Source organism: Electrona antarctica (assembly GCF_951216825.1).
Source record: "Electrona antarctica genome assembly, contig: scaffold_282, whole genome shotgun sequence".
NCBI classification, from domain to species: domain Eukaryota; kingdom Metazoa; phylum Chordata; class Actinopteri; order Myctophiformes; family Myctophidae; genus Electrona; species Electrona antarctica.
Genome location: NW_027638667.1, coordinates 165,025 through 179,705, shown reverse-complemented (window position 1 = coordinate 179,705; position 14,681 = coordinate 165,025). Strand labels below are relative to the sequence as shown.

Below are 14,681 nucleotides of genomic sequence, written 5' to 3'. Positions count from 1 at the left end.
TGACTCGTATGCCAGATATTTAATTTATTGTGGCAGTGACTCGTATGCCAGATATTTGCCTGCATGATTTAACTAATAACTGCTACACAGCCAAATAAATATACATTTTTAATTCATGTAACTCCGAGAGTGTATACATAAATGCAATTTGGTTATACATTTGGACACTCTCAGAGTTATGGTTATACATTTGTGACCGGGTCTGGCAAAGTACAGTACAGAATGTAAGCTTTCATATGATGTATCATTCAATGAAATTGGAAAATATTTGAAGGAGATATGACCATTTTAAAATGATTGTGCCGTTTTACCCAAAGCTGAGAAAATCCCCTTTGAATGTTCACAACATTTCAACACCTAGAGCTGGCTAGCCTACTTTGACTTATAAATGTATACATTTAATTTGCCCAAATCAATAATCTGTTGGAATGAAAACCTTCTTCAACATTCAAACTGTGTTAATATGAAGAAAAAAAACGAAAATCACAAAAAAATAAAAATCGAGTTTATTTTAGATTTTCTGCCTTTTCATTATAGGCGAGATGAGGACCATTTTGCTAGACCTGGTCACATTTGGACACTCTCAGAGTTAGACAGTTCAAATCACAGCGAGGGAATTTTACTGTGCACTTTTTCAGGAATGCATGGTATCACCTCAGCATGCATAATGTTAGTGGGGGGTTCCCCCCCCCCCCCCCCCCACCCAGAGAGGGGGGGTTTCCCCCCCACCCACCCAGAGAGGGGGGGTTTCCCCCCCACCCAGAGAGGGGGGGGTTTCCCCCACCCAGAGAGGGACTGGGTGGCAGTCGATCAGCCGGTTTAACCCGTTCTGGGCGGGAACCCCTTTTGGTGTTTTAAGCATCATGTTGTACTTTAGCTATTGAAAAACAGCAGATCTACAAGCTCATAGCGCGGCACCGAGTGCCGCACTATGAGCTTGTAGATCTGCTATTTTTAAAAAAAACATCTTGAAAATGTGACGCAAATCCTTGAATATATATATTCTTTCAGAGCGAACGTTTATAACTCAAATCTTTGCTTCTGGGGAGTCGAAACTGGCCCCCGTAAAATCTGAATCCTGTTGAGGGTCCTTGACATGAAAATGTTTGAGAACGACCGACACAGAAACATGAGGTTTTGGAAGCCATTTGTAGAATGGTCAAAATGGGATAATGTTAGTGGGGGTTTCCCCCCCCCCCCCCCCCCCCCCACACACACACACAGAGGGTCTGGGTGGCAGTCAGTGGATCCGCCGGTGGTCTAAAACAAAGCGTCCTCAGATGTCCCCCTCCTCTTGTCCGTCAGGCCTGGGCTTCGACAGAGACGCCAGTGTCCGCTGCTCGCTGGTCCACTCGCAGTCCGTTCTGCAGCGGAGGCGGAAGCTGAGGCGGCGGAAGACCGTGGCCGGCGTTCCCAGACAGGTGCAGCGAGACTTAGGTATGTACGACAAGTCAACCGGCACGCACGCAACGCACGCACGCACGCACGCACGCAACGCACGCAACGCACGCACGCACGCACGCACGCACGCACACACGCTATAATAGGATAACTGATAGTCTGACAGACAGACAGTCACACTGGAATGTGTGCTATTGTTGTCTGGCTCTTTGTGAATGTTTGTGGATTTTTTACTGTACACACGTGTGTGTGTGTGTGTGTCATTTAGATTTTCACAAGCAATGTGACATATGTCACGGTCTGTCATATGTATAGATATACAGGTGATGATATGATATGATATTCTAGATAATCAACTAAATAAAACAAAACAAAACATAAAATGCTGCTTTTGACTGATTTCTTTGGGTCAAAACGACCCTCAATAATCAGATGACAATCACTTACTTTGCATGATGTATTAGGGGAAGTGAAATTAGTCTCTAAAAGGTGTACAGTGTGTGCATGATGTTTCTTTCTTCAAAGCTAAAAGACGATACTATCCTCTTGACGTGAGATGGAGAGTGTGTCTCTCCACACACGTCTCTACGATCCACAGCATTCACTTTCTCTCTCAGATTCCACGAGTTATCGCCTCAATGTTTTTTTGTGTTCACACTCTCTCATCCCCCCCCCCCCCCCCCTCTCTCCTCCTCCTCCGCCCTCCTCCTCGGTTCCATCCATCCATCCAGACTCGGACGACTCTCCGGGCTCCAGAGAGAGGACGGCGGTGATGGTCCACCACCACCACGCCAGCCTGGACACCACGGGGACCAGCGAGGACCACCTGGAGCTGACAGGGAGCGGGAGCACCAAGGACTCTGGCTGCCAGACCGAGGAGTACCTCCTGGTGTCCGGGGGGTCCGCCACCGCTCCCTCTCGGAGGAGGATCCGGGCCCAGAGAGGAGGGGCCTCGCTGTCCCTGTCCTACTCTGCGGGGAACGTCTCCTCCCTCATGCCCGGAGGAGGAGACGAGATGATGAACGGCCTGGGGGCCGCGGGGGGCGGCGCGCGCCTCCGCTCGCGGAGCCTGCCCCGCGAGGGCAGTGGCGTCAGCGGGCGCCCGGTGGCGACCGGCGAGTCCCGCCGGCCGCCGCGCCACAGCGACGAGGACGAAGACGACGAGGAGCTGTCCCGCTTCGACGCGGAGGAGGAGGAGGAGGAGGAGGTGGACGACTTCCTGTCCCTCGTCCCCGTCGAGCTGAAGGACGAGGAGGACGGGAGCGCGGAGGAGGAGGAGGAGGACGAGCGGCGGGCACCGGCCGGGCGGGCCGACCGCTCGCTGCAGTACCACCGCCGCCTCCAGGAGGGCTCGATGGAGCACGGCGGCTGGATGGAGAGCAGGGGCCGGCTGCCCCGAGGCCGCGGCGGGACGATGCTGGGGGCCGACATGACGGGCAGCTGCGAGATGTCGTCCAGCTCGGACACCTTCAGCAGCCCCGTGCACTCCTCGTCGGGGGGCGGGGGGGGGGCTCCGGGGGGAGGGGGCGGGGTCCTGCCCGGGGGGGACCACCACCACAAGGACGACCACCAGTCGTCCAGCGGGAACTGGAGCGGCAGCAGCTCCACGTGTCCCTCGCACACCTCCGACACCGTGCCGCCGGCCGCCTCGCCGCCGCTCACAGGCTCCTCCCACTGCGACTCGGAGCTGTCGCTGAACGCGGCCGGCGTGCGCGACATGGACCCGGCCGCCATGGACCCCTACGGCAGCACGGGGGGAGGGGGCATGAGGACGCAGCGGGCCGGCTCCTACTCCTCGGCCGCCATGGACCTCCTGGAGGACGCCGGCGTGGGGACGACCAGCGACGGCGAGTGGAGCTACCCGCTCCACCCGGACGACCAACCCCCGCCCCCCCGCCGCCACCACCCCCAGGACTTCAGCCCCGAGCCCCCCACCGGCAGCCGGGGGGAGGGGGAGTGCGGCAGCCTGGGCTGCCCCAGCTTCGCCAGCATGGCCACCTACGAGAGCAGCTACTCCGACACCGCCAGCATCACCAAGCCGCCGTCGGACACCGTGTCGCACTACTCGGTGGACACTGAGGGCTACTACACCTCCATGCACTTTGACTGCGGCCTCAAGGAGAGCAGGAGCTTCACGTACGGCCACTACGCAGCGGGCAGCAACCACCACCACCTCCACCCCGACCTGCTGGGAGGCGGGATGGACAGCCTGAGCCGCCGCTGCCTCTCCCTCAGGAAGCCACGGGCCAAGCCCTCCCCCCCCCAGAGGAGCTCATCCCTGAGGAAGATCTGCAGTGAGGGGAACCTCCTCCTCGACGACCCCGTCGAGGAGCAGCATAGAGAGCCAAAGATGTGCTGCGGCCAGCAGCCGCCCCATCTGTCCTCCGCCGCCATCCTGGAGAGGAAGCTGCAGCTGAACCTGTCCTCCTGCTCCCCGGGGGGCCGGCGCGGCATGGCGCTCCCCCCTGAGGAGAGCCTGTTCCTGGGCAGGAGGTCGGGCGAGGCGTGGGCCGAGCTGCCCGACAGCAGCAGCGTGTTGGGCCTGTTGGGCTCAGCGGACGCGCACTCCTTCAAGGACGAGGGCGCCGTGCAGTCAGACTACGCCGACCTGTGGCTCCTCAACGACCTGAAGGCCGGCGGCGCCAGCGACCCGTACCGCTCGCTGTCCAACTCCAGCACCGCCACGGGAACCACCGTGGTGGAGTGCGGAGGAGGAGGAGGCGTGCGTTCCTCCCAGGAGGGCGGAGGCTGTTGCTGTTCCGAGGAGTCGCAGCAGACCTCCCGGGCCACCACGCCCTCCTCGCTGCCCCCTTCCTCCTCCTCCACGGCAGGCGGGGAGGTGGGCGTGGGCGGCGGCGGCGACTTCAAGCTGGCGTCGTCCCCCGAAAAGCTGGCGGGCCTGGCGTCCCCGTCCAGCGGCTACTCCAGCCAATCGGAGACGCCCACCTCGTGCTTCCCGAGCTCCGCCTTCTTCCCCGTCAGCCCGCTGTCGCCCCCGCCGGGCGGCAAGAGGAAGCCCAAGGTCCCGGAGAGGAAGTCGTCACTCTCCATGTCCTCCACCTCCAAGGGAGACCTGGAGCTGCCCGTCGTAGCTCCCACGCACCTGGACCTGAGCGGGCTTCACGACGTCGTCAGCGCTCACAGGAACCACCTGCTGCACGAGAGAAAACCCAAGGCCGTCGCGGCCAATACGACGAAACTGCCCATGACCCCGCCTTCCTCCCAGGTGTCTGCCGACGTCCGCTTCATGGCCATCACCCCCACGGTGCTGCACGCAGTCCAGCTGCGCTCCGTCAGCAGGGAGCCTGAATGCAGTCATGCTGACAAGCTGGGCGCAGACTCAGTGATCCCGGGCGCCCAGCAGACGCTGCTCTCCGGCAGCAGGTCGCTGATGGATTTCAAAGCTTCCCCGCAGCTCTGCAGCCGCTCGTATCCTCACAGCGCCTCGTCCGAGTTCTGCGAGTCGCTCTTCCTCGCGGAGGAGGAGGGGGGAGCTTGGCCCGCGGCGTGCAGCGCGGCCAGCGAGGCAGAGCCGCCGAGGTGCGGACAGGCTCCTCTGGACGCTTCGGAGAGCTCCGCGGAGGAATTCAGACTGCAGTCAGATAAGAGATCGGGACAGGATCTCTTCTGCCTCGACGCCAAGACGACGGTCTCCTCCTCCTCCTCCGCCGCCGCCGCCACACCCCGGGAAGGAGGAGAGGTGTCCTTGGAAGACTCCTTGGAAGACTCCTTGGAAGACTCCTTGGAAGACTCCTTGGAAGACTCCTCGGAGGCGGTGAGCCGCCCCCTGCCCCCCGGAACGACCACCTTCCGGTCGGACTCGACCACCGCGCCACCCGAGACACCCGAGGCGTCGTTGGACGAGGAGGCCTCGCGGTGTGCGAGCGACGCGGGCTCTGCTCCTCTCCCCGTTGAGCACGACGACGCGGCCGAGAGACGTGGCGAAGAAGAGCCCGCCTCCGGTTATCAGTCGGACGCGTCGCCGGCAGTCAGTGATGTCGCCGACAGAGACATGGGATACGAGTCGTCGGGGGTGTCGGCCTGCAGCGGCTCACAGGACAGCAAGGACGGATACACAGCAGACAGAGAGGACAGCAAGGACGGATACACAGCCGACAGAGAGGACAGCAAGGACGGATACACAGCCGACAGAGAGGACAGCTGCACCGCAGGTAACGTAACTAACACATACTCATCAGTAACTAACACATACTCATCAGTAACTAACACATACTCATCAGTAACTAACACATACTCATCAGTAACTAACACATACGCATCAGTAACTAACACATACTCATCAGTAACTAACACATACTCATCAGTAACTAACACATACTCATCAGTAACTAACACATACTCATCAGTAACTAACACATACTCATCAGTAACTAACACATACTCATCAGTAACTAACACATACTCATCAGTAACTAACACATACTCATCAGTATCTAACACATACTCATCAGTATCTAACACATACTCATCAGTCATTCATTCCTGACATATTTGCATGTTATGTGCTGTACAGCAGCAGTGATTTGGGCTATATATACTTTAGCTATTGAAAAATAGCAGGTCTACAAGCTCATAGCGCGGCACCGAGTGCATTCCAGGGGTCCCTGGAACAACATATTTTTCAGATGGGGGTCCACGGCCAATTACATATAATTCTGAGGGACATTGACATGAAAATTGTTTGAGAACCACTCACATAGAAAACTGTCAGGATTGAGAACCACTCACATAGAAACTGTCAGGATTGAGAACCACTCACATAGAAAACTGTCAGGATTGAGAACCACTCACATAGAAAACTGTCAGGATTGAGAACCACTCACATAGAAACTGTCAGGATTGAGAACCACTCACATAGAAAACTGTCAGGATTGAGAACCACTCACATAGAAAACTGTCAGGATTGAGAACCACTCACATAGAAAACTGTCAGGATTGAGAACCACTCACATAGAAAACTGTCAGGATTGAGAACCACTCACATAGAAAACTGTCAGGATTGAGAACCACTCACATAGAAAACTGTCAGGATTGAGAACCACTCACATAGAAAACTGTCAGGATTGAGAACCACTCACATAGAAAACTGTCAGGATTGAGAACCACTCACATAGAAAACTGTCAGGATTCAGAAGACAGTTGTAGAATCGTCCTCAGGTCTTAAATGGGTTTCAAGGAAAGGCAGGTTTATTTATGTGCATAGCACATTTCAACCAGGCAATTCAAAGTTGCTTTACACAAAACAAAGTGCAAAAGAAAATGTATGTGTTTTTTTTGTATGTGTTTCATTTGTTTTTGTTTGTTTGTGAGAGAGCTGGCAATAAAGCAGTATCGTAACAATCATATTGTACCGTAAAAGAAACTCATCATAAAAGGACGTTCAAATAAAATGTAATAGAAAAAGTATAGAAGATATAAAAATACAACAAGAGAATAAAAGTAAGTTGCAAACGGAAGGTTTTCAGCCATAATGTAAACTAAGGAACTGCTTTGTTCTGGGAGTCTGTTAGAGATAATGTGGACTAGTGTAAAAACTGAACACGTTTCCTTCTGATTCTAGAAGAAAACCTGTCCCTGATTACCTGAGATTAAACCATTCAATGCTTTATAAAATAATAGTATTTTGAAATCATTACCCTTCTGGCATCTGTCTTTTTGTTTTTTTGTTTTAAAATACTTTTTTTTGGGTCATGGGATGGGAGGTGGTAAGGTCGACTTTGAACGATCAGGCCACTACCGTTTGGTGGTTGCTGAGAATTTACAACACTGTTTGTGGGTCAACGTTTTTAAATAAAGAAAACATGTCAAAAGATGTTATACATCAAACAAATTTAAGAAATTCCGTTGTTCGGCTATTTTCACTGGTTTGTGTCCCGGGCAAACGTTGCATCTCTCTTTTGGGTCTTGACCTGTCCTGTGAGAAGTTTGGGAAGCACTGACTGTACTAAAGTATGTTGTTAAATATCATTATTATAAACTTCATTCATTTCAACAGAATCTACAGCCGGTGACACCGCCATGTCCGCTCCGAGTGAGGACAACGCCATGTCCGCTCCGAGTGAGGACACCCCAGCAGAGGACACCGCCATGTCCGCTCCGAGTGAGGACACCCCAGCAGAGGACACTGCCATGTCCGCTCCAAGTGAGGACACAGCCATGTCCGCTCCGAGTGAAGACACCCCAGCAGAGGACACTGCCATGTCCGCTCCGAGTGAGGACACCCCAGCAGAGGACACACCCATGTCCGCTCCGAGTGAGGACACCCCAGCAGAGGACACATCCATGTCCGCTCCGAGTGAGGACACCCCAGCAGAGGACACAGCCATGTCCGCTCCGAGTGAGGACACCCCAGCAGAGGACACTGCCATGTCCGCTCCGAGTGAGGACACCCCAGCAGAGGACACTGCCATGTCCGCTCCGAGTGAGGACACCCCAGCAGAGGACACTGCCATGTCCGCTCCGAGTGAGGACACCCCAGCAGAGGACACTGCCATGTCCGCTCCGAGTGAGGACACCCCAGCAGAGGACACTGCCATGTCCGCTCCGAGTGAGGACACCCCAGTAGAGGACAACGATAGTGTCTTCCTGTCCCCCACCAAAACACGCACCACCGAGGACCTGTTCGCCATGATTCACAGGTAGCTGGACAGCGCTAGGGCTTTCACTTCTAGCGATTTTTACTAGTCGACTAGTTGTTTAACACATTTATTGCCCGGGGTTATTTAATCCATTAATAAAATGTGCCCAGCGATATATATATAAACACGGAGCACTTTTACTGACGGACCGGATGTTGTTCCGGATGTGGCTGTAGCAGCTAAGTGTAGCCAAACCACTCTAACGGCGATCGACAACAACGGGATGTAAGAATAAATCTATCGCGACTAGCGACTGGACAGCCCGTCTAACACATAACCTTTTTTTTTATAATTAGGCGGGATGATTTAGAGTTATTAACGTTTTAAGATTTTCGTTGACGTCAGCTAAACAGGGGGGGGGGGGGGAACTTTTTCGATGACGTCTCACTGTTGCGCAACACCGAGGATTGCGCAACAAGCGCTCCCAGGCTGTGGAGCGATGCGAGCAACAAGCGCTCCCAGGCTGTGGAGCGATGCGAGCAACAAGCGCTCCCAGGCTGTGGAGCGATGCGAGCAACAAGCGCTCCCAGGCTGTGGAGCGATGCTCCCAGGCTGTGGAGCGATGCTCCCAGGCTGTGGAGCGATGCTCCCAGGCTGTGGAGCGATGCTGTGGAGCGATGCTCCCAGGCTGTGGAGCGATGCGAGCGGTTTTGATATCATTATTCTCCGTCGTTTTTATCAATCTCCGTCCCGGGCACCAGACCGCACTAAGTACCCGGACGGACATCTCCGTCCAGGGCCCTCAACCTGTTAACTGGACGGACATCTCCGTCCAGGGCCCTCAACCTGTTAACTACGGACATCTCCGTCCAGGGCCCTCAACCTGTTAACTACGGACATCTCCGTCCAGGGCCCTCAACCTGTTAACTACGGACATCTCCGTCCAGGGCCCTCAACCTGTTAACTACCTATTATGTAAAAAAAACTGTTTTTTATTTATAATATTTGTACATTTAAAAACTGTACATTGGTGACTATATATAATCTAGCATTCTAGCTGATCTTGAGGCCTACAAAAGCGAAACATGGCACAGACACACAACATTCCAAAACCACGTAGATGTGCGCAGACACACAACATTCCCGTGTGTTTCCCCCCGCTCAGGTCCAAGAGGAAGTTGTTGGGCAGAAAGGACTCCGGGGAGATGAGCGCCAAGAACCGCCTCGGAGGCAGCAGCGCAGCGCCGGGGGGCGGGGCTCCCGCCACGCCGCCGGGCGTGGCCGCCGCGACCACTCCCCCCTCCTCCTCCTCCCCGGCCCCGCCTCCCTCGCCCATGACGCCCACCGGCCAGCAGAAGACCGCCGGCAACATCTACAGGTATAGGGCCGTCGACCATTAGAACATCTACAGGTATAGGGCCGTCGACCATTACAACATCTACAGGTATAGGGCCGTCGACCATTACAACATCTACAGGTATAGGGCCGTCGACCATTACAACATCTACAGGTATAGGGCCGTCGACCATTAGAACATCTACAGGTATAGGGCCGTCGACCATTACAACATCTACAGGTATAGGGCCGTCGACCATTACAACCATTAAAGATGGAGTGCCACCATTTTTGTATTTTTCCAGTTTTTCATGCGTCTATGAGGTGACAGTATACTTCATTAGACACCCTGGAGTCGTTTTTATGTGCAATGATGTATTCCCTTAGGGTTTCTTCCTGGAGGCTGAGCCCTTGAGAGTCAAACGTGCCAATGAAAAGAACAGTAATATAGTGACATTATCAGCCCCTCCCCTAACCCCTCCCCCTTTATCATACAACTACAGCTGTGGGTGCGGCTTCAAGTTCAGGTGGATGACCACCCATCACCACCCACCAGGCAAACCAGGCATACTTAATGAACCGGTGGGCGTGTCCACATAAAAACGACATTTTAACAAATATACTGTACACTTTTTTGAAAAACGTCTTCCTCCTTATATAACAATAATACCTGATGATCATGTTTTAGGGTGGAAAAAAAATCACGGCACTCCATCTTTAAGATTAATAATGTCACACAAATCATACTGACTGAGGCCGATTAAAAAAAAAAAGAAAGAAAAACCCACGTATCTATGTCAGTGATGCTCAACCTTTTTCATGTCAAGGACCCCCAGAATTATCTATATTTGGCTGCAGACCCCCATCTGAAAATATGTTGTTCCAAACTTCCAGAGACCCCCCCCCCCCCCCCCCCCCCCCCCCGATGTAAAGATTTGAGTTAACAACATTCGTTCTGAATAATGGCGTCGACTGTTCACCGCTTCACCTCCCAATGTATGCATGAATGAATGAATGAATGAATGAATGAATGAATGAATGAACGCGCTTTGAGCACTTGGAAAAAGCGCTATAAAAAAATGCAATTCATTATCCACAGGAGCGTCAAGAAGTCCAGCACCTCCAACGAGGAGTTCAAGCTGCTGCTGCTGAGGAAGGGCAGCCGCTCGGAGCACAGCTACCGCATGTCCGCCGCGGAGATCCTCAAGAGCCCCGTCGCGCCCAACAAGTCGCCGCTCGTCACCGGAGACTGGCTGGCCACGGACTTGGGCCAGTCGGAGGAGTCGTCGCCCAGCCCGCCCTCCTCCTCCTCCTCCTCGCCCCTGCCCCCGATGATGCCCGACCTGGTGCCCAACAACCACTACTACTGCTACCCCAAGGCCCTGAACGGAGGCGGCGGCGGCGAGAGCTTCTCCTCCTCCCCCAAAGCCTTCCACGGCGCTGCTCCTCCTCCTTCTTCTTCTCCTTCTTCCCGACAGGGCCGCTCGCGGATCCCGCCGCCCGCCAGCAGCAGCCGCTACGGCGCGCGCGGCCGCCTCTACGCGGCGCCCATGCAGGCCATCTCGGAGGGCGAGGCCGAGAACTCGGACGGGAGCCCCCACGACGAGCGGCCGTCGCTCGCGTAGGACTTGGGGACGATCCCTGCTGCGCCGCCCGCAAGCCGTTACTCTTTCAAAAAGAGAGGTGTGATCTCAGTGTTTTTTTATAGAAAAGCAGCAAATGCTCAAACTAGCACTCGTGGAACGCAGTGCGTTGACTCGCGAGAAGGAGAACGTGACCCTTGACCTGTACAGTACCTGAGGTTCCTTGACGTGTTTTTAACGACGTCACCTGCGTTTGACTATATCGTCGCTGTCGGGCAGAAACCTTGTATCTCCAATATTTGAAGTTTTGTTTGTTTTGTAAACTAATGCCCTGGCCTACTTCATCGCATACAAGTAGCAAGAAATAGCTCACCTACAAGCTCGCAGCAGGTTGCATCGGTTGTGAGCTGGCAGCAGGTTGCATCGGTTGTGAGCTCGCAGCAGGTTGCATCGGTTGTGAGCTGGCAGCAGGTTGCATCGGTTGTGAGCTCGCAGCAGGTTGCATCGGTTGTGAGCTCGCAGCAGGTTGCATCGGTTGTGAGCTCGCAGCAGGTTGCATCGGTTGTGAGCTCGCAGCAGGTTGCATCGGTTGTGAGCTCGCAGCAGGTTGCATCGGTTGAGAGCTCGCAGCAGGTTGCATCGGTTGTGAGCTCGCAGCAGGTTGCATCGGTTGTGAGCTCGCAGCAGGTTGCATCGGTTGTGAGCTCGCAGCAGGTTGCATCGGTTGTGAGCTCGCAGCAGGTTGCATCGGTTGTGAGCTCGCAGCAGGTTGCATCGGTTGTGAGCTCGCAGCAGGTTGCATCGGTTGAGAGCTCGCAGCAGGTTGCATCGTTTGTGAGCACAGGTTCTTTTAAAAAGAATAAAATAAAAGTGAAGGTTTCTACCCGGCGACAGCCGTGCTATTCTGTTCATGCTGTATGCGTAATGACTTTCGTGTGAAACGAACGCATATATACACACAAGCGAGAGCCGCCGCATGTAGCTTCACCTATTGCAGTAAAAAACACGTACACAGCGAGAGAGAGAGAGAGAGAGAGAGAGAGAGAGAGAGAGTGCATTTTCCAGCAACGGCTGGCGGTAGTGTTTCTCGGCGGCATCAGTCCGACACTCTACCCCCAGTCGAGTGTCTTAATCCCCCCCCCCCCCCCCCAGTTTCCCCGGCAGCTGCAGCCCTTTCTCCCAGCAGTTACCGGCCGTCACCGGCAGTTTACTGGCAGTTACTGGCAGTTTACCGGCAGTGCCGAACGGACCGAGATGGAGCGGCAGTGGAGTGACCCCCCCCCCCCCCCCCCCAGCAGCGTCGCGGCTGATGCCGTTGCCAGAGAAAGCACTCGCTCCTTCTGCGTGTCTCCGTCAAAGGAGACAACTTGAATATCACATCGATCTATTTTTCCACTGGTTTGTTTACTGAGACGTCAGCCTCCTGGACGTCTAAACTGAGACGTCAGCCTCCTTGGACGTCTAAACTGAGACGTCAGCCTCCTTGGACGTCTAAACTGAGACGTCAGCCTCCTGGACGTCTAAACTGAGACGTCAGCCTCCTGGACGTCTAAACTGAGACGTCAGCCTCCTTGGACGTCTAAACTGAGACGTCAGCCTCCTTGGACGTCTAAACTGAGACGTCAGCCTCCTTGGACGTCTAAACTGCACTGTATTCAAGAGGCGCGGCGGCGCAGGGGGGGAGGGTGCAGTTTGGAAGGGGTTTGATAAGAAGGGAACGGTATAATGGACAGTTTGTTCTTGGGAGCGATGGGTTACTAGTAATCCAACGAAACCACCCATCTTTTGCACTTCACTTCTTCTAATCTGGAGAATATGGCTGATGTGATAATCAGTGGCGTGGGTCATACGACCCAAAGGTCCACATTTTACCTGAGGTTAAGTAGTACCATAGTTTACCAGTCTATCTGAGGTTAAGTAGTACCATAGTTTACCAGTCTATCTGAGGTTAAGTAGTACCATAGTTTACCAGTCTATCTGAGGTTAAGTAGTACCATAGTTTACCAGTCTATCTGAGGTTAAGTAGTACCATAGTTTACCAGTCTATCTGAGGTTAAGTAGTACCATAGTTTACCAGTCTATCTGAGGTTAAGTAGTACCATAGTTTACCAGTCTATCTGAGGTTAAGTAGTACCATAGTTTACCAGTCTATCTGAGGTTAAGTAGTACCATAGTTTACCAGTCTATCTGAGGTTAAGTAGTACCATAGTTTACCAGTCTATCTGAGGTTAAGTAGTACCATAGTTTACCAGTCTATCTGAGGTTAAGTAGTACCATAGTTTACCAGTCTATCTGAGGTTAAGTAGTACCATAGTTTACCAGTCTATCTGAGGTTAAGTAGTACCATAGTTTACCAGTCTATCTGAGGTTAAGTAGTACCATAGTTTACCAGTCTATCTGCCACAGATCCCTGGGTTTACCTGAGGTTAAGTAGTACCATAGTTTACCAGTCTATCTGCCACGGATCCCTGGGTTTACCTGAGGTTAAGTAGTACCATAGTTTACCAGTCTATCTGCCACGGATCCCTGGGTTTCTAATAAATTGTATTTTTGTTATCCAGGGATGAGCTATTTACTACACTCCTACATTATGTCTTGAAAAACATACACGTAAAATTGCCAAGGTGTTCCGCTGTTAAATCTTTCTACTTAATTGACGATTAACTGCCACAAATTCATATTTTTTGATTGAATACCTAGTAGAAACGTATATTTACATTTACTGCATGTATTCTGTGAATACCTGTGCGTTTAGAAACACGATTTGTACTTTTGTTTTCTTTTTAGTTTTGCTGTGCTGAGTAGCTTGAGAACTCTGTAGCGATTTGATAATCCAGTAAACCCAGTTTGATACTCCAGAACAGATTGTCAGGACTAACACTGTGAAAAGACACTACATACATACAGGATTAACACTGTGAAGCTACGATACATCCATTCCTATTGCTGGATAGATACACTTGCAGCGTTTGATGTGATGTGATGGTGTGTTCATGACTTTGTAAGTCCCTCTGTAAGCACACAGAATATGATGTAACCGCAAAAAAAACAAAACAACAAGGTCGATAGATCAGAACAACTTCAATTCACTTGCACATTTATTAAACGTAGCCCTATTTTATAAAAATGTTATACAAATTAGAAATAGTGAAAATCTATAAGTTCTACAAGCCAATCTACAAGTTCACAAAACAGAGTGATGCGTTATGAGCTTCATGTGTATCTGTTATTTTTTTAAACATTCGGAACATTTGGGATGATTTAAATATATATATATATATTTTAATTGGTTTTGTGGGACAATTTGCCCAAAACAGGGCAGTTAAAACGATACATTAACTGAAAGACACAATTTGTTTTATTTTATTTTTTTAATTAAGAGCAGAGATTAAAAAGTTGACAATCAAGAGACTAGACAACAAAGTGAGAATAAGGCACTGAAACAAGAAACGTTTTTTTTTAAAAGAGATTAAAAGTGTTAAAAAGCAAGGATATTACAGATTAAAAGGAGGGGAGAGAGACGGAGGCGAACAGAGGTGGATAAAGAGTGGCGGTGGTTTAAAACGTGGAACAACCACAGCGTTCTATAATAAATGGGGTGGTTTTCGTAGCGGTGTTGAATGTGATGTGTTCCAGTATCGTCGTTAAAAGCATCAGGACAGAGGAAAGTGCAGGAGAGGATCGGTTAGAGGCCTTTATTATTTTTGATGAATCGATTTGGGATTTTGAAACAAAATGTGTGTCGCGGCTTTATATCAGCTGT

General features: G+C 52.0%; 1 protein-coding gene across 1 annotated transcript; it reads left to right on the top strand.

Annotated features, from left to right (window-relative positions):
- Positions 1-1,305: 1,305 nt before the first annotated feature.
- Positions 1,306-11,053, top strand: LOC306917867 (actin remodeling regulator NHS-like; the record flags this gene model as incomplete). The annotated part of the gene is made up of 5 exons (XM_079530763.1): positions 1,306-1,437; positions 2,133-5,573; positions 7,418-8,060; positions 9,166-9,378; positions 10,435-11,053. Coding segments are annotated over 5 exons (4,955 nt in total), but the record flags the coding sequence as incomplete, so codon positions are not given.
- Between the last annotated feature and the right edge of the window lie 3,628 nt (positions 11,054-14,681).